Source organism: Astyanax mexicanus, chromosome 4 (genome assembly GCF_023375975.1).
Source record: "Astyanax mexicanus isolate ESR-SI-001 chromosome 4, AstMex3_surface, whole genome shotgun sequence".
Taxonomy (NCBI): domain Eukaryota; kingdom Metazoa; phylum Chordata; class Actinopteri; order Characiformes; family Acestrorhamphidae; genus Astyanax; species Astyanax mexicanus.
Window position 1 is genome coordinate 7,704,357 of NC_064411.1, and position 20,645 is coordinate 7,725,001.

The 20,645-nt window shown below is 40.7% G+C and overlaps 3 protein-coding genes across 9 annotated transcripts in view; 2 read left to right on the top strand and 1 right to left on the bottom strand.

Moving 5' to 3' along the window:
• Nucleotides 1-20,645, top strand: part of LOC125801399 (zinc finger protein 239-like) — a 240,236-nt gene that overhangs the window by 171,145 nt on the left and 48,446 nt on the right. The gene's annotated exons all lie outside the window — the stretch shown is intronic.
• LOC111196471 (zinc finger protein 239-like) overlaps nt 1-20,645 on the bottom strand; it is a 294,610-nt gene that overhangs the window by 65,928 nt on the left and 208,037 nt on the right. The gene's annotated exons all lie outside the window — the stretch shown is intronic.
• The window catches only part of LOC125801109 (zinc finger protein 501-like), a 286,089-nt gene that overhangs the window by 28,631 nt on the left and 236,813 nt on the right, over nt 1-20,645 (top strand). For 2 of the 3 annotated variants that reach the window (XM_049477137.1, XM_049477138.1), the window contains 2 exons: nt 9,013-9,186; nt 10,631-10,677. The exons of the other annotated variant lie outside the window; for it this stretch is intronic. In XM_049477137.1, the coding sequence (XP_049333094.1) occupies nt 9,013-9,186; nt 10,631-10,677 (221 nt within the window). The remainder of the gene's footprint in view (nt 1-9,012; nt 9,187-10,630; nt 10,678-20,645) is intronic. 3 annotated transcript variants of the gene reach the window in all.

Below are 20,645 nucleotides of genomic sequence, written 5' to 3' on the forward strand. Positions count from 1 at the left end.
GAGGTCACTGTGCAGAGGGAGGACATAACAATGTGTATATATACAAATTAAACCAAATAGAAAACAATGAAAGAAAAAGAAAAAAAAAGTTATTATAATATATATATAAAATACATAAAAAGTATTATAGTATGGCTTCCTATATTTTTCCATTTATCCATCCCTAACATAATAAGACACAGAATAACACAAAAAAAAAAGTGAAAATAGCTAAATGTCTTAAATGTTGAATGTGTTATGTGACTGTGTGCATGTGTGTGTGTGTAGGAACATTCATGTAGTGTTGATATATGGATGATGTGGTTATAGATACAGGGGTGATAGCGCTCTGGTGCCGCGTAGCGTGGCTCTGAAAAGGAAAAAAAAAAAAAAGAGCTCCGCGATACAGTTAAAAAGATCCGTGTGTTACAAGATTGGGGTTCAGGTGCCTTTAAGAAATGTATGTGAAGCGCACTATATTTTGTTTAGATCAGTTTGGCGGAGGCAGCGGCAGTGTGTGATTAGGAGCAAATTAGGGTTAGGTGGCTGCTGCTTCGTCTCTCTCCGCCTCGTGTTAGGCTAGTTAACATCCACGGCTCTCCCCTCTGTTCTCTGAATGCTAGCTACGTTTATGTTTGAGTGCTTAGAACTGCTAATAAATGAAAGAAGTGCTTGGGAACTCACCCTGGACTCCTGTGACTCGCTTTGCAAGAAAACCAAGTGAAGTAAAAGTGGGTATCACCCTAGAGCAGTTATCTCTAGCCCAAAGAACTACAAGTTCCACTGGTTCCCGTCCACGGCCGGGAGAAACAACTGCCAGGAGAAAAAAAGGTGACACGCGCGACAGTAGGTGAGTTCCGCGGTACAGTTAAAGAGCTCCGCGCGACAGTAGGTGAACTCCGCGGTACAGTTAAAAAGCCCCGAGCGACAGTAGTTGAACTCCGCGGTACAGTTAATGAGCTCCGCGCGACAGTAGGTGAACTCCACGGTACAGTTAAAAAACTCCGAGCGACAGTAGGTGAACTCCGCGGTACAGTTAAAAACCTTGTAGCTGTGTTACATTGATGAGTGTTTTCCAGTTTTAACAATGTCTTCCTTTTAGAAATGAATTCAGGATTAGTTAACCCTGCTAGAAAGTAGTCATTCATTATTGTGGCACTGTCACTATGTTGCAAAAATATTTAATACAGTAAGGAGCCTAAGTTTATTGTTTTAAATAAATGTTCTATTTGTTTAAATTGTCCTTCCATCTTTTTATCTTATTATTGTGGCACTGTCACTAAACTGCACTTTCACGATGTGAGAGAGAGTGAGTGAGAATAAGCATCAGGTGTATCTAATTGTGTCTAATTCTCAAACTGCAAAACATCTGCTATGTTAATATAGGAGTAAGTCCGTGTAGAAAGCATAAATATAAATCCTTATAAATGTCAGAAAAAATATAGCTAGTAACTAATAGTTACTATGCACATTTTAATATTTTATTTTATAGTTACGGCTGGTAAACAGAGGCGTCTCCGCTTTCCAATGCCGGTCAGCAGGCAGTAGGCTTTCTATTTGCGATGTCTTCAGGATTTGCAAAAATAAAAATAAATGATTTTCAGCGCATCATTCAAGCTTCCACAGCAGTAGAGTTTAGATTATCAGCCCGAGTCTGACCCGATCCTCGACCCGAACTCACACATGCGCTCCTCCACTCCGCATTACGCACTTGTCTTGCAGAGCTGTGTGTAGCTAAATAGCCAACAAAATGGAGCCGGAGAAAGATTACATAAAGTGAGCTAAATTTGGTCCAATGCAAGGACAGTCAGAGGTTTGGAGCTAATTCAAGTTAGTTGTTGATAGAAACAACACGTGTGTCGGCTTCGTAGAGTGTGTTGAGCGCAGAGTGCTATATGCTTAAAATAAAGGTTATAAAATAAGGTTATGTGCTTAAAAAAATTTTTGTTCACAAAGTATTTTATATTCTTAAACATTGTTAATTATATATTTATAAATTATAATAATTATTAAGTAATTATAAATAAATTAATTATAAATTATTGTTATTTTGGTTTAATGGGTGTGCAGGGAACAGCCATTTTTGAGTTTTTGGACAGGCTATATGCTAAATATTAAAATGTTTGTTTGTTAAGAAAGTAATTTATATTCCTAAACCATGTTAAATGATATTAGATTAGAGGAAGGTCATTCAGATATCATTTTTGTGGATCATTTCGCATTGTTGGTGTTTTAATCTTTTGGAAATCTGTTCTTAATACAGTTTATTTTTTAAATAATAGGTCTTCTTCAACATCATTCTGAACAGATTTTGCTCATTTAAACAGCCCCCCCCCCCCCCCCAAAAAAAAAAAAAAAATAATTTAACGCTCTACTTAATTAATAAAAGGAGGGTTTTAATTGGGTCATCGGGTCGGGCTCAGGGCAGAACGTGCATATTCATTTCTCATGTTTACAAAAAAAAAAACACTGCATTTTAAAATTATTTTTATGGTGTTCCAGTTCTTGTATTCTTTCTCTTAGTGCTTCCTTCTCATTTGCATTTCTAACTGCATACGCTGGTATTCGTTTTTACAGCTAGAATCGAACATGGCCAGTTTCCATACCAAGATGGAAATGATCTGTGTTTTCGTGAATAACACTAAAGACATAAGGCAAAAATGAAAACATTATCTAAAATATGACAATAAGGTCATATACAGACTATTAAATGTTTGAATAATGTGTCAACATTTATGCCTATGTGCAGTATGTTATGTTTTGCTTAGTGTAGTGTACCCTGTGAATTACTTTATATTGTATAAGGTGGAGGTTAGTATTGTTAGTCATGGTGATTGTGTTTTCCATAATGTTTCTCCAGAAATCAGCATTGGGGGTAATTAAGATATCTTCTTCCCATTTTTTATTGGGATAGCGACTGTTTGGTCTAATTTGAATAAAAGCCTATATATTTTTGATAGAATTTTGTCTGAAGAAGAGATATTAAGGAATTCTGAAATTGGTGGGCTAAGATCTAGTATTGCATAATCTTTTATTTTTGAGTTTAACATAGATCTAAGTTGGAGATGTTCCAAAAACTGGTTCCTCTCAATGCTATATTTCTGGGTTAGATGTGAGAAAGTAGTCGAGTTATTGTTGTGTAGAACGTGGTGTAAATGTGTAATACCTTTTTCTTTCCATTTTTGTAGTTTTGGGTTTTTTTGTGGCGGGGAAGTCGGGGTTGTGCCATATGGGTGAGTATTTAGTGGGTGCAAGTCTAGTGTTTGTGTTCTTGTGAATTTTCCACCAAGCTGTCAGCGTCGAAGATATAATTGGGTTTTTGAAACAAGGGTGGCGATTGATTGTTGTGCTAATAATTGGTAAGTCTGAGATTTGTATTTCATTAATTGACTTTCGTTCTACTTCTCTCCATATTTCATCAGTTTGATTTGGTTTTATCCATTTAATAATGTACTTTAATTGGTTTGCAGAGAGGTATTGTTGGAAATTTGGAGCTTCTAGGCCTCCCTGAGTTCTTTGTTTTTGTAATGTTGTTCATTTGATTCTGGGTGGTTTATTTTTCCAGTAGAATTTAGAGATGATTGCGTCTAAGGTTTTAAACCAGGTAGGTGGAGTTTGAATGGGAATCCTTGAGAAGAGGTAGTTTAATTTAGGTAATATTGTCATTTTGATTGTGGGTATTGGTAGGATAGTGGTAGGTTCATCCAGCGTTGGATATCATTGTTGATGGTTGTGAGTAGTGGTCTAAAATTAAGTGACTCAGACAGCTGGGTGGAAACTTTAATGCCCAGGTATGTGATGTGCTCAGTGCACATAGGGATAGGGAGTGACTGAACTGCTGTGTCTGATAAGTTCATGTTAAATGGTAGAACGGTGGATTTAGACCAGTTAATGGAATAATCTGAGATTTTAGAGAATGTTTTAATTATTTGTTTAGTCTGAGGAATTGAGGAGATGGGTTTTGTAGAAATAGTAGAATATCATCTGCATAAAGGCTGATTTTGTGTTCGGTAGTGTAGGTATGAATACCTTTGATATTTGGGCATTGTCGTATAGCTGCTGCTAATGGCTCTATGAAAATAGAGAACAGCAGAGGAGAGAGTGGGCATCCTTGCCTAGTTCCTCTGTGCAGTGTGAAATTCTGTGATATTAATCCGTTAGTATTTACTGTGGCTTTGGGTGAAGTGTAGAGAGTTTTAATCCATTTTATAAATGATTCTCCAAAACCTAGTTAATGTAGTGTAGTGAAAAGGAATTTCCAATTAACCTTATCGAAAGCCTTCTCTGCATCTAAAGTGACTATTGGTGGGATTGTTGTTTTTGTTCTTTGTTATGTTTTACTTGGTTAGCTAAGAATTTACCAGATTTGTTGTTGTAATTAAATTTTTAATATCTAAGTCATTTTGTTAAAACTTGAGTCAAATTCTGGGTCTGTAAGTAACAAGGTATTTAGTCTCCAGCTGAAAGTTTTATATAGTGGATTTATGTTCCATATAAGTGAAACTGGAGCATGGTCACTGATTATTATAGAGTGATATTTTATTTCTGATATATTAGCTATAATAGAATTGCTGGTTAAAAATAGTCAATGCGAGAATATGAGTGGTAGGCTGGAGAATAGAAAGAAAATTCTTTAGTGTTTGGGTTTTTGAGGCGCCAACCATCCCTGAGCCCTAAGTCTGTCATGTATTGTTTAATGATATCTGTTGAATGCCAGTAACGTGTATTGTGTGCCATAGTTAATCTGTCTATACACGGGTCAGTGATTGAATTAAAGTCGCCTCCAATTATAACTGTGGAATCTGATATATTGTTTATATGGTTGAAAAACTCATGAAAAAAGGATGGGTTACAAATGTTGGGGCCATTCAAACTTGCTATTGTTAAGGGTGTGTTGCTGATGTTGATGTTAATTATGATGTATCTACCTGTGTCTGATATAGTGGTGTTATGTGTGAAGGGGATTTTTTTGTTTATTAGTATTGATACTCCTCTTTGTTTGGAGTTATAGTAGGCTGAGAATATATGGGTGAATTGTGGTGATCTGAGCTTATGATGATTTGTTTCTGATAGATGTGTTTCTTGTAGTAAACAAATGTCTGCCTTTAGTGAAGTGAGATGGTTTAGTACCTTGGCTTGCTTAATCTGTGTCCCAATACCACAAATGTTCTAGGTTATAAATTTAAGTGAAGACATGTTGTGATGTACGGATTAATAATGTTTATCAGTGATATGATATGAGTGTGCAGATGTTTGAGGATATTTTCTGGTGTTTGGGGGATGGAGTTTAAACAAAAATGCATTTTTTGGATCTGGGATATATAGTAGTAATAAAATAGAGGTTGGTGCAAAGAGATAGTACAGAATGGAGTGATTAAATGTAAACAAAGTAGAAGAGACATAACATAAGATAAAAAGTGTTGGATTTGGTGTGACATACATGTTATGACATTGAGACGTTGCATGCATTAAGTTATTGCTAAGTTTAATGTGATTAATGTGCGTGCATTAGTATATTTGCATGTGCGTGTGTATTTGCACGTAATGGATGGATGGATGAGGTGGCATGAGGAATTTTAATAAACAAGTAATATAATACAGGAAATTGACAAATCCTGCACCTAACAGCTGGGGTTATGCATAGGGCTCAGCCAGGATCTACTACTCACTCAACTAACAACAATAGCAAAACCACCACAATCTGATACTGGCTCGACAAGAATCCAGAAGCACAGCCTAACACTATGTTCATGGTCCATTGCCTCAACTGCCAAGTAACAGACCTACCAAAAAATAACCTATGAACACACAGAATCCCTCCTTAATCTAAGCTCACTTCCTTTAACTATGGCAACAACACACTTACCTAAGCACAATCACACACAATAAATCACATTATAAGTTGCGTGAGCAGAACACAGCAACCACTACCATCTGATACTGGCTCGACAAGAATCCAGAAGCATAGCGAACTATGTTCATGGTCCGTGCCTCAACTGCCAAGTACTCAGACGTCTACAAAAACTCATGAGACAAATTATTACAAGAGCAGGACCACACCAATCCCCTTCATCCAAACTCTAACACAAACTTCAGTGCAAGCTCTTCTCAGGGGTCATCAGGCAGGCACCTTCCTTCGTCAGTGTTTCGCTGAATTATTAACAAAATAAAAAATATAGAATCATAAACAACGTCCTTTGGTCTATCTTGCACATGTTTAAAAATGAACATTATAAATATCATTTTTGTAATTTTTACATTTTAGAGTAAAATTCTCATTTCCGCAACATGTCCGTATCAGAATTTCAGAACATTGTTTGGAAATTTTAAAATTTAAACATTAAAAAAACAAAAAACTTAAATGCATTTCATACTATAAACACTTTTAGTTAATAAACAGAAACGATTTTACATTGAAAAGTAAAAACAATAAAATTAATAAAGAAAAGGAATGTGTCCAACACTAATTTTCTCATCCTCCGCAACAATTTTCAATCATTGTTTAAATCCACAAGAAACTTAAATTTTCAAGGCATTTTCATCATTATGGAAGACATTGGCCATGACACTCAAGATGGCTAATATGTAAGCAGTTCTTCTCATATGTTTCTGGATAAAAGTTAAAAGATTGCTCATCTTTTCTGCACGACTTTTTCATTGTCATTACCGATATATTGATAAGTTTTGAGTTTTGAGCCTACAGTTTGAAGTTACAGTCTGTATTTTTGATTATAATATAGTATATTAAGGTCTAAATGGACACTGTAAGTGAAAATTTATCTAGCCCTCATGGTGCCTTTACAGTTAGCATGAAAGTTTAAAGTCACTCATCCTCCAACTGAATTCTCACTTACCACTACATTTCAATACCTGTTGCGGTAATGAGATGCACTGTTTCGGTAATGAGAATTTGATTAGGAAGCATAATACAGATGCCTTTTTACGTCCTGATTGTCATAACATAAACCCTGAACATTTTCTCCAGTAGACCATTCTAACTTAGCTATTGCAAACCACCAGTAGAGGTCACTAATGTTCCATCTAATCTGGCCTGACACTAAATCGAATTCCGTACACAGAATTAGATGTTAGACCACATAACTAGAGAGCTTTTTTCCATCTTTGATATATTTTATTGTAATATGCGATGTGTATTTGTTTACAGGCAGGTAGCTATTGAGAAAAGAAAGGCAGCAGCAAAAGCAAGGCTGTCAAAGTTTAGGGAGAACATTTACAGCAAGAATTACAACATTTAGAAAAACACACACACATACTCAACGACACAGACAGTTGTTCCAGTTGGAGTTACTTTCACATGATATTATTTGTGTACAGTCCATTCTAAGGAACTGAACAAAAACTGGAATGGATAACATAATTTCATATTTGCCATTTCCAGTGGGAAAATAAAGACAAGACGTGATCTGACCAAAAAGTACCATGATAAAAAGAAAAAGCAATGGAGGAAAAAAAGTCAGCCAGATATTACAGAACTGACATATGCCTGACATACGGGCAAAACACAAAAAAACTACGTAAATGACTAAAAATAAAAGTTTAGTCTTAGTAGGCATACAATGCTGGATGGTGCATAAGGATAGACAAGATTTCAGAGTTTCTGAGAGGTCTTTCTTTGACATTTGTTGAATGGTTTACAATAGTTAAATTAGCTGTTTTATTCATGAAGGTACTGTAGTCTACATGAAAGATTCTTTTGATATAGAAATGTTTGCATTGTAAATTGTCTTAAATAATATGAAATGTTCTTGAAAATAAACATTCTTTTCATAATGAAGCATTGTGTGTAAGTGTAAGCTAATAAGTCTTCCTAAACCCTTGCTTAACTGAACTGCTTAACTTTGATAAAAAAAAAATGCATTTTTATCATATATTTGATGTCATATCACATTGCGGTAATGATACATTTTTGTGGACTTCATCTATAAAATGCTAATAAAATATGCAATAAAATGGAACAAATGTTCTAAAAATAATGTTCATAGTAAGTTTAGACCTTAATCTTAAATCCTCAAAAGGAAATTTGTTGTTAAATGCATTTTGCAAATTTTCATACTGGATGTCCTCTGAATCAGGATTTTGTGAGAATGACCCGAGTAAGTGGGAGTGGAAGAATGAGAGAAAGAATGAGAGAAAAAGTAAAGTTTAGGGGAAATATATATACATTATGGATCAATTTTATGAGGTTATTTGAGTATTGACCTATATGTTAGAGATCGTGCAACGAGAGCGCAACGCGCATGAGAGAGAGACAGAGAGTGCACAAATGAAAGCGCTCGGGGGAGAGAGAGAGAGAGAGCGCTATTTAGTTACAGTTAAAGAAATTTAGAACAGCCAGGGGGTTATGTTTTTGTCACAATATAGCTGTCCATCAACATAAAGTTTGTTGCACAACATAAACTTTTGGCACAAAATTCACTCCATAAAATACCCACTATAAAATTTTCAGTCTTACGAAGAACAAGTGCAATTAATCACAGAATTTTAGTAGGTTTAATTGGATTGCATTTTTTAATTGATTGACACCACTAGAAATTCTACATGTATAAATGTGTAAATATTCAGGTGTTTACGATGATAACAAATCAAACAAGAAAAAGTGTTTAACGAAAGTCAGAGTATACCAAACAAACAAATACGAGTCTTCTGCAGTCGTCTTAAGAATGTCCAACTTGAATGAACATTTGAGATATATCACACATTGAATACAAAATTGTGATGCACAAGCAAAAACAATTTTAGAAAAAGTTAATATGAACTCAATTCTTTGGTCCACATCAATGCTAATGCCGTATTCACAGAGATGCTTACTGTTGAGGTTTGGGTTTCATGTTAATCTGTGTCAACTGTGTTAAGAAACTTTAGTTTTCTATAGATATTTATTTCAGATTTTGTAGTGTTATTTAAAAAAGAGACTAATATCAAAGTGCATTATCTTCATCAGTCTGCTATGTTGTCTTTCTTTCTTTCTTGTTTTCTGTCACTCACTCACACATTCTCTTGCTCTGTCTGCAGATTATCTGGTTGTATGATCACAGATAAAGGCTGTTGTTCTCTGGCTTCAGCTCTAATTTCAAACCCCTCCCACCTGAAAGAGCTGGATCTGACCTACAACCACCCAGGAGAGTCAGGAGTGAAGCTCCTTTCTGACAGACTGGAGGATCCACACTGCAAACTGGAGAAACTCGGGTAGGTCTGAACTAATAATTATGTTATCAACTTATTGTAAGATAAATATTGTTGTACATGTTGTACATTTTTATCACTCTCGATATTGCCTGTTGTGCTCTTTCCTGTGTATGTGCTGTGCCTCACAGGAAAGCAAAGTGTTGAGAAAGTTAGGGGTAAATGCTGTGAAACACATTGCATTGTGAGACCTGTAGTAAATCTAGTTGTAGTCACCAGGTAAACACGGTGGAGCAGCATGTAACCTTCATTCTGTCATTCTGTCTTATTTTTGTTTTTCACAGCCACTGTTAATTGTTTATGCTCAAGCTATCTGCACTGAATGCCAAGTACTTCACTGTAATTCTGTTTTGGCTCATCTTTCTGTTGGTAAAAAGAACCAAGGTTTAGTTTTTACTCCAGAACAGGTGGAAAAGTTCAGTGATGGAGAGCTGCCCTGAGCATCGAGTCAGGAGAAAAGTTACAAGATAAAAACTGATCCCCACTAACTTTATACACACTGAGAGTCAAGCACCCCAGCAACCAGCCCATGTCTTTATGGTAAAAATAATCAGTGACTGCAAAACCAGAATCCTTTCTGAACACTAACCTACACCCTGTGCAAGGTGGTCTTAATGCTTATTGCTATCTTACTCCCACCAACAGTGTATTTTCATGCTCTTCATCTGTCTTGTTTAAACAGCAACGGTGATTTTGAATATATCTACATTGGTCAATTCTTGTAGCTGCGCCATTTAAATAGCAATACGCCAAATTCAGACTGTACCTGGCTCTTAAAGGGAATGGCAAGTGACATGGTGATTGGTTTATTTCATGATACATGCTTTTTGCACATTTTGAGCCTCTTTTGAGCAACTTTTCCTATCGTAAAGACACAGTGACACACCCTAAATCAAGTTGCATGATGCCCGGCTGACAGCTCACCTACGGATCACTAAAACAGAGCCCTTAATTTCTAAAGAGATTTGATTAATGTGATTGAGTTGGTTTGTTGGCTTTATTTTAAAATGTTGCCTTTGTTACATTTTAAATTTTTGAAGTTTTCTAATGACCAGTGGTATAAAATTATTTTGAAATCATGATAAAAAAACTTTTTGCACAATAATTCCATGAAAAATGTATGGTCCAATAAAAACAGTTTTTGTGACAGGAGTACACTCGGGTATGAATATGAATGCAAAAAACATACTTTAGTAAAGTTTAACCCTTTTCTGCAAGCCCACAAAAAACTGCCATTTTATCTTATTTAGAGAAGTTAATTTTCCGTTTTTAATCTGATTTCATGCAGTGTGCATTGCAGTTCCGTACTTTACCACATGAGGTCACTAATTTCCGCTCTCTCAAATGTTCACTCGTTTTCACACAAAGTCTTTCTTTATAAATCAGTTTCTAAAAATCTCACACTGTGCTGATCTGTGTGTGTGTGTGTGTGTGTGTGTGTGTTTAGAGTGGAACATGGAGGGAAGATCAGAATCAAACCTGGATTAAAAAAATGTAAGTTACACACACACTCGCGCACACACACACTACAAACAAACAATACACACACACACTCGCATACACACATACACACACACTACACACACATACACTACATACAAAGAATACACACACACATACACTACATACAAACACTACACACACACACACACTACACAGACACACACACACTACACACACACACACACACACAAACTACATACAAACACTACACACACTAAATATAACACTACACGCACACAAAGTACAAACACGAACACTCACACATACACACTACATAGAAACAATACACACAAACACTACACACACTACATACACACCCAAATACACACACACTATATACACCCAATACAAACACACTACATACACACACATACACTATATACAAACACTACACACACGTACACTACATACACACAATACACACAAACACTAAACATACCACTACAGATACACTACACGCAATACACACAATACAAGCACACACATACACACAATTAGGGTTGCAACGGTATGAGATTTTCACAATATGATAACTGTCTCAGAAAATACCGCGGTATCACAGTTTGTTACATATATTATTAAACTGACCCTTAAAGAAATTACAACAAAGGTTTTTTGTTCAATTAACTATTTATTGTAGAAACCTGGAACAACTATATAGATAATGTCTCCTTAAAAAAAAAATAAAAAAAAAAAATATATATATATATATATATATATATATATATATATATACACACACACACACACACACACGTGTCACACATTACATGTCCTCTAAGAAGTAAAGATCCTGTGTTTAAACTATTCAGTACAATTATTTAAGTTTAAATTATTTAATATCTGATAAACTGAGCCTGGGTCAGTGTCTGATCAACAACTGTTGCAAACGTCCGTTTTACTGCCAAGTTGGTATATAACCAGATAGAGGGGATTTATTTCTGACATGATCCTCACAATAGAGATTTCTATTTTAAGGCTTTCACACAGAGTCTGGTTTTAACACATGAAAAACAGGCACGTCAGAATTTGAAAATGAACGCATGTAAATGAATGGCGTCTTTCACATCCAGTCCGGCCAGGACCTTTACACGGACACGTGAATCCATCGTAGCACGCACTATACGCCTGTACCCGCGTGCCCAAATTTCGGATAACTCAGCGCTTTTGCGGGCGCTTCCCACATGGGTTGTGCACGACTACAAAGAGGTTTTATTTATGTTCAGATTAAAATTATAAACTAAACACATACTTTGCGCTGCACAGCGGGGTGGTGTTCTCGGAGATGGGAGAACAGGTTTGACGTATGTCCACCTTTAGCTGTGACTTTACGGCCACATTGATTATAAATCGGATAACCATCCTCGGGTGCGTTCGGCGGGTCTCTGAAATAGTCCCACACTGCTGATTTTAGTTTAGCCTTTTTTTAGGCGGACGGAGATTTGTTTAGTCTGATGCACTTTCTGCTGTTCTCACCGCTGTGTGCTGAGCAGCTGAAGCGGAGCAGAGTTGCGCATGCGCGGGTGAGTTTCTCCGCTGGCTTGCGTTTTACCGGTAATAAGCAAACACACACTGTATGATAACCGTGCATTTTAATACCATGGTATACCGTGAAACCGGTTACCGCTGCAACCCTACACACAATACAAGCACACACAAACACACTACATACACACACATTCACTACATACACACACATTCACTACATACACATTAATTATAACACTACACACACACTAAATTAACACTGCACGTGAACACAAAATATAACACTATACACACACTAAATATAACACCACACACAAACACTAAATATAACACTACACACACACACAAAATATAACACTACACACTCTAAATATAACACTACACACACACACTAAATATAACACTACACACACACACAAAATATAACACTACACACTCTAAATATAACACTACACACAAACACTAAATATAACACTACACACACACACTAAATATAACACTACACACACACTAAATATAACACTACACACACTAAATATAACACTACACACTAGGGATGCAACAGTACAGTGTGGCCACGGTTCGGTTCGGTTCGTATCGCAGTTGTTGGGCCAGATTAATTCAAATCACAATATCTATTTTGCTATAATGAATTGCGCCGAGCGATGCGGGGGAAGGGGGGGGGGGAGATGTGAACTCTGTTAATGCTTGGGTACAGTTCAGTTAATGCTTGGGTGCAGTTCGGTACTGCTTGAGATGAACTTGAGCCTGGTCCCCCCCCAGGGCTGAGGTGAAAAAATTAAATTGAGGGAGGTGACGGGGTGGAGGTGGGCGTGAGTTTGTTCGTCACGGAGGTGAGTTGTGACTTGGAGGTATATATAGGGTGAAGGGGTGGAGCTTGTAATTGAGGCGCACTTCATATCCCAAAATTTTGTTAATCCTTAACAACACTTTGCTATAATGAATTGCGCCGAGCGATGCGGGGGAAGGGGGGGGGGAGATGTGAACTCTGTTAATGCTTGGGTACAGTTCAGTTAATGCTTGGGTGCAGTTCGGTACTGCTTGAGATGAACTTGAGCCTGGTCCCCCCAAAAATGATGTGGACCATGACAAGGCTGCAAGACGACAACAAAAAAAAAAAAGAAAAAGAGAAATAAGAATTAAATAGCAGCTAGACGTTCGTGCGCAGAGGACAGGTCTTGAGCGTGAGTACGGATGTAGCTGTGATAAATTTGAGAGGACCAGCGGCCGAGGATTTGAACAGTGTGGTCTGGTAAGCCCTGGAGAGAAGCTGTAGTGGCTGCCCCGATCCTAAATGAGTGCGCCGAGAAATGAGTGGGATTAAAACCGCTGAGGGAGAGGATGTTCTTGAGATGTAAATGGAACCAGTGTCTGGTAGCAGGAGAGCCGGTTTCACAGATAAACAGAGGATCGAGGGGGCGAGCGCCTTGGGAGTAACGGAGTTGGAGGTAGTGCAGAAGAGGTTCGTAGGGGCTAAGAGGTGAGTGAAGTTTGAAAATGAAAACTGGAGTTTGAGCGCCGAATTGGTTAGTTTTGCTTCGTTTTATGTTAAAAACAAGGGTGTTTGTATCCAAGACAGTGACATCGGACAGGCAGGGGTGAAGAGAGGGATGGAAGGTGTTTAGAGGGGAAGTAAATTCTGATCCTCGGAGAAATCCAAAGAAGGCTAATAAAAACATAGCTTCTAAAGTAGCGGAAGTGAAAGGGGAATATTGACCAGACCGTAGGGTTGAGAGACAGCAAGCGAGTATGTGAGAAGTGAGAGGTAGACGTTGGCGTATGAGAGAAGGTTCATTTCTCTTAATGCCTTTCAGGAGTAGTGAGATTTGGTGATGACCAGAAAAAGGATGTGGTGAGCCGAAGAGGAGTTTATGAAAGAAGTTAATAGCTGCCAGATAGACTTTGAGGGTGGATGAACGGATGGAAAGACGGGAGCTGGAGAAGGTGAGGAAATTGGCAGTAGTGTATAAGTCGAAGTTTGGAAAGGGAATGGAGAGAAGGAGATGGAACCGGCGAAAACATAACCAACCTGTCCAGTAAGTCGAGAGAGTGTTGGGAGAAACAGCATTTATGATGAGATCCTGAGATTGCTGTGTGAGCTGGTGGAAGGCGTGTGGAGAGGGAAGATGGTTTCCGAATAGGGTGGTACTGGAGTTGGATGCGAGTCTGAGTGAGGAGCCAAGGTCCTGAATTTCTGGAAATGAAAACGAGAAAGAGAGTCAGCTATGGGGTTAGATGTACCGGGAATGAAAACAGCTTTAAGAATGAACTGATGAGTAATTGAGTGCCAGGTAAGACGCCGCAGAAAAGGCATTAGAGGCAGGGAATTAGAGCGTCCCTTATTAACTGCGTGAACTACGGCCAAGTTATCAGAGTGCGTGAATATGACGCGTCGCGTCCATTCGTGGCCCCATAACAGGGCAGCGACTACTATGGGGTAGAGCTCACGGAGAGCGGACGAATCGCTCTGATCCGGAGGAGAAAGAGTAAATTCGGCAGGCCATGGAGAAGCAAACCATCTGCCATCACAGTAACCGCCAAAGCCTGTAGAAGGCGCGGCGTCCGTAAAGAGGCGGACATTCTCAGGTTCGGACTCTGCTTCGTTGAAGAAAAAAGAAATACCGTTCCAGTGCTTTAGGAGTAATAGCCAGAAACGCAATTCTGATAAGCAAGCCTCGTCGAGAGTAACGTACTGGAAATTGGAAGCCACGGATGATGCGAGATGGAGGAGATGCGAGATGAAAGCGCGACCCTGCGGAATAATGCGCATTGCGAAATTTAGATGTCCGAGAATTGACAGGAGCTGCTGCTTGGTTCGACGAGGCTGATCCAGAAATTCGGAAAGGAGTTGAGAAATGCGTGTCTGTTTCTCTTGAGGAAGAGAAGCCTGGAAGGAGGAGGAGTCCAGCATGATCCCCAAAAAAACCAAGGATGTAGTCGGACCCACCGTTTTTTCGGCGGACAGCGGAATACCCAGACGGCGAAAAACTGATTCCAGGGAGGTGATGCAGCGAGCAGGAGGAGAGGAAGGGGTGTCCAGGACCAGAAAATCGTCTAGTAGGTGCACTACGTAAGGAACACCGCACTCATTGAGTAAAATCCAGGAAAGAGCCTCGGCGAGGCAGTCAAAAATTTTGGGGCTGCTTTTGCAGCCGAAAACGAGCCTGGTGGCGAAATAGAAACGCCCCCTCCAACGAACACAAAACAGGTGCCAAAAGTCAGGGTGTAGGGGTAAAACCTTGAAAGCTGAAACGACATCGGCTTTGGCCATCCAGGCGCCGTGGCCAACGATCTTGATAAGGGAAATAGCATCGTCGATGCGAGCATAGCACAGGGAAAAGAGATCACTGGGCACCAGACTGTTAATAGAAGGCACAGGAGCACCATGGGGCGCAGACAGGTCTATAATCAGGCGTTTCTTCCCTGAATATTTACGAGTAGCAACGCCGATGGGATTGACGCGGAAGTTAGAAAAAGGGGGCGAAGAAAAGGGGCCGACCATAAAGCCATCCGCGACCTCCTTGGCCAGGAGAGAGGTAACCACATCGGGTTCCGATTGGGCAGACAGGAGGTTCGAAGCTGAAAAGGTCGTATCCGGCAAAACAACGAGCCCGGGAGAAAATCCGAACACCAGACCATCCAGGAGGTAGCAGACGAAGGTAGAATCAGGGTGAGAAGAGAGACTCTTAGCTAACTCGGGCACGTTAACTGGAGTGGACAGATAACGTAATAGTCAGCTCCGTCCGAACTTGGGTGGACGGATGGGGCAGGAAGGACGAGCGTGAGCCTGAGCGCAGTAAGAGCAAACGTGCAAAAAACGGCATGAAGACAAAAAGCAACCTCTTGAGTTGAAATTATTACATATGGCCCGGGAGCCGAGAAAAAAAAAGGCGCCTCCCACGAGTATCTAGGGAATTAGAGGCCGATACGCGAGACACGGCGGGGGGCGCGCTGGCGGGGGGCGCGCTGGCGGGGGGGGCTGGAGAGGGGGCCACAAGCGAGCAGGCAGAGACGGGATGAGAAGGCTGTCCACACAACTCGCAAGCGAGGGAAGGGCGACCAGCGAAAATCCGGCAGTATAACTCGAGATCAAGGGCGCCCCAGTAGGTGGACATATTCCACTGCTGCAAGCGCGATGCAGCCTGCGCAGAGAACAGACGATGGTAATCATAAAATCCAGAACCCCCATAGCGCACGGCCAGGTCGAGGATGATGGAAAGGTAATCGTCGAGTTCCTGACGGCGGGCTGGAAAAGCCGCGCAGAGCACGTCTCGAAAGGTGGAGAAAGCAAGGGCGAATTCGGGGGCAGAGAGAACTCTTGAGCCACGCGAATCTGAAGGTCCGATAGTTAGCAGTGAACCCCCGACTTCAAAGAGACGGGGCGCCGGAGCGGCGGCCGAAGGACGCAGTAGAGAAGAGAGATCTATGTCTGCACCTTGCAAGATGCGCTGACGCAGTGATGGCTGAACCGGAGGCGGGCAGAGAGAGCGAGCACCCGCAGGAGGAGGGGCTGGAGCGGCGGTGGAGAGGGAGAAGGAGCCGTCATGAACCCGTGGAGCTTGGACGGAAGGCTGGGGAGCACCTGAGGAGAGAGCACAAGGAGTAGGGAGCAAGGCCGGCTGCTGAACGGCCTGGGGGGGGTTGGAGGGAACGGGAAGAGGGAGAACAGAGGAGACGGAAGGAATAGAGACAGGGGGAAGGGCAGAAACAGGGGGAACGTGTGAAGGAGCTGGGCCACTGGCGGAAAGAGCAGAAAGCGCAGGAGGCAGAAGAGCGGAGAGAGAAAGGAGCGGAGCAGAAAAAGGAGGAGATAGACGAGAGCCGTTCCGGGCCGGGTGAAAAGGAAGCCGGGCGAAGGGTCCGCCTCGCCGGCAGGGGGGGTCGAGCAGCTGGAAGGAACCTGAGCGGGGCGGCCGCGCCGCCTGGGTGGAGAAGGGGCGGTGTCGATGCGGCTCGCAGGAAGCCCGGCAGGGGACCCCCGAATGGCAGCATCAGAGGCGAGCAGGAGAGAGAAGAGTGTTCTTTTGGGAGCCGAGCGGGCGAAATGGATTCCGCGATTCCGTAGGGCCCTCTGTAAACCAGCGACGGTCCAGTCAGACATGGAGTGGGCCGGAACCGGAGGTGGAGGAGGCATCGCCCGGGAGGTAGAAGCCACAGGAGAGTTGTCCTGTCGAAATTCACGCCGGGAGCGCTGAGCAGGAGTAGACGAAGGCTGAGATGAAAGGCGGCTGCGCCCGGAGCCCGAGAGGGCAGTGCGGGTGCGGCTACGCCGAGCCGGGGAGCGATGTTCCTGGGCCGGGGAGGTGGAGCGCCGGGCTGCTGGGCGGCCACGCCGGGCCGAGGTGCGATGTTCCTGGGCCGGGGAGATGGAGCGCCGGGCTGCTGGGCGGCGATCTTGCTGGGCCGGGGAGAAGGAGCGCTGAGCAGCAGGGCGGCCGCGCCGGGCCGAGGGGCGATCTTGCTGGGCCGGAGAGTTAGAGCGCCGGGCAGGGGGGCGGCCGCGCTGGGCCGAGGAGCGATCGGGCTGAGCCGGGGAGTTGGAGCGCCGAGCAGCGGAGCGGCCACGCCGGGCCGAGGAGCGATCAGGCTGGTTGCGGGAGCGGCCACGCCTGGCCGGGGAGCTGGAAACCACCGAACCGGCCTGGGCATCGGGCACCGAGATGATGGGTAGAGGCCCAGGGATCGGATGAGACACACCGGCAGATGAGGAGCCCGAGAACAACTCGGGATCCGAGGCATCCAGATCAATATCCATTGTAGCAGTGACTGAGAACTCGACGTCACGTGAGTTTGTTCGTCACGGAGGTGAGTTGTGACTTGGAGGTATATATAGGGTGAAGGGGTGGAGCTTGTAATTGAGGCGCACTTCATATCCCAAAATTTTGTTAATCCTTAACAACACTATAAAAAAGGAGCACTTATTCTTACCATTAGTCAAAAACAGGTAACTGAATCACACTGTGCTTTATCTGCTGACTGTCTTTTACCTTGATTATCAAACTCAACACTGAAGCCAAAATGTCCCGAACAGCGGATTTATAAGATGACGGCGCCTCTTCAAATATCCTTTTCTCCGTTTAGCGTTCACTGGCCCTGATCACGCAGCTGAGAAAGTTTTGTTTAATTAGTCCTCAAATCTTCAGCGTTTGCCTTCAGAGCTGATTTGCTCCGATAGAAGTAATATATAAAAAACTATCAACTATAAAATATAATATACTTAAAATCTGCACAGTAACTATAAGTTATTATTAGTTATATTTATATCTGACATTTATAAGGATTTAAATTTCTGTTCAGTACACAGACTTAATAACTGTAGCTTAATATAGCAGTTATAGGCAAGGGCGTAGGAGCGGGCTTGATATTGGGGGGGGGACACATTTGCGAATATGAACCAAAGCCCACACTATAGTTCCTAGAACAACATTTGTGGAATTATTTTTTATCACAAATAATCATTTTTTCTGTAATTTGTTTATAATTAGTTACATTCAAAATAAAAGGTGATTTTACAACCTAAACATGTTACTCCACATTACATTTACTGTTGTTAGAAAAAAATTATGCATGCAATGCCTGAATTATATACATAGTACAAAAACTGATCAGTTATCACCTAATATTTAAAATAATATAACAGTATTGGTTATTATTATTATTATTATTATTATGTATTGTATGTCAATTCTGTTGTATATTTAAATTTTCTTTGGTTCCTGCGCTTTTAATTTGTTTTTACTGAGAGCACTTCTTTCTACTGAGAGAATGTAACTACGTTTCCTAGAGATTTTTGGCAGAAGTTAATATAAACGTCAGGACATGTGGTCTTACTGTGAACTACATATGAACAGAAGTCAGGTTAGATCAGTGTTTCTTAACCCTGTTCTTACATATTCTACTGCATATTAACACTGTTCTACATATTCTACAGCTTCCTCTGTTTAAAGGCACTTTAATAAAGTAAGTGGTGGTATGATGTGTCTAATAAACTGCTGGATATACATAATGATTAATTTAGGCTCCATAGGGGGCTAAGAGATTTTAACAGGTAAACTCAATAAATGATTGTTTATTAGCTGATCAGTTGGATCTGATGGAAAACACAGTTTTAGGGCAGTGATGATCAGGGTTAAGAAACTTCTTTAAACTACCAACATTACCCAGTGTTGTACTAAATTCTGTCTATCCTCTACATCCAGCTTCTAGCTAACTGCAATCCTAAATTAATAAACAGTTTGAAAATGAAATAGTGATTAGCTGATCAGGTACAGGGCAAGTTGAACATTACGTATATAGTTTTTTTTCTTTAACCTTGACTCCCAGTCTAGGTAATTCCAAAGTTAAGTTAACTCACTAACACAGCTGCAGTTTATTAATCACAGTGGGGTTAAACTGTGGGCTGATTCAGAGACGTGTATTTTTAACCAGCTATCAGAAACATATCATCACAGTTTACATGATTAGATACCGTTACCTTTCTTTTAGAAAACAAAAATCACCGTATATCCATATCTTAAAATCAGCTGCAGCCGATCCCGCTGCTAAATCTCACAGCGAGGGAGGGGCTTCCCCCCACCAACACACTGACACCTCCGCGCGCCGCAAAAACAGCAAGCTGATTGGCTGTTTCTCCTGAGAGGCGGAACTTAATTCCTGAACCAGCTCCGTGATTGGTCCGGCCTGTCTCCTCATTAGTAGCACAGCTGAGCTGAGTGAAACAATATCATTTTTGGGGGGGACAAATCCACCTGTTTCTAATATTAGGTGGGACATGTCCCACCCATCCCCCCCGGTTCCTACGCCAATGGTTATAGGCATTCTGCTGTTTGAGAATTTTAACAGATGCTTATTCTCACTCAAATGCTGGAGTTTTAGAAACAAAAAATTAAAAGAGGAAAGCACTTTAACTGAACAGGAATTTATTTTATTTTTACAAACATTTGAAATACACAGAAATATAAAGCTATATGTTAGCGTTCGTTTCTTATCACCAGGGCAAATTTATTAAAATATAAAATATATTAATTCATTAACTAAAATCTCGTCCAGCGCTCTAAAAAGCTGCAGGCACACGTAGCAAAGTTTGGCAGCGTCCGCACGGCGTGGGATTACCTCTGTTTTATTAAAGAAAAATTGTTTTTATAAATAACGACGGATCAAGTGTAGTTTAAACTGCAAAACCATGATATAAAACTCAATATAAAAACACCACTGTCATATAACCAAGAGAGACATCAAATAATATAAAACTAAAATAAGATGAGTGCGGAAAAGTTAATTAAATATTGTTGAATATAAATAATAGCTTGAGGTTTTGGTGATCTATTTCCATGTTTTGAAACTGAAACTTTTATTACTATCAGGCTTTTTATTCAGAAAGCCTGTGGTTGATTTCAATTAGTTTTTTTCATGAGTTTATATTTTATGTTACTTATTTATTTTGTTTATTT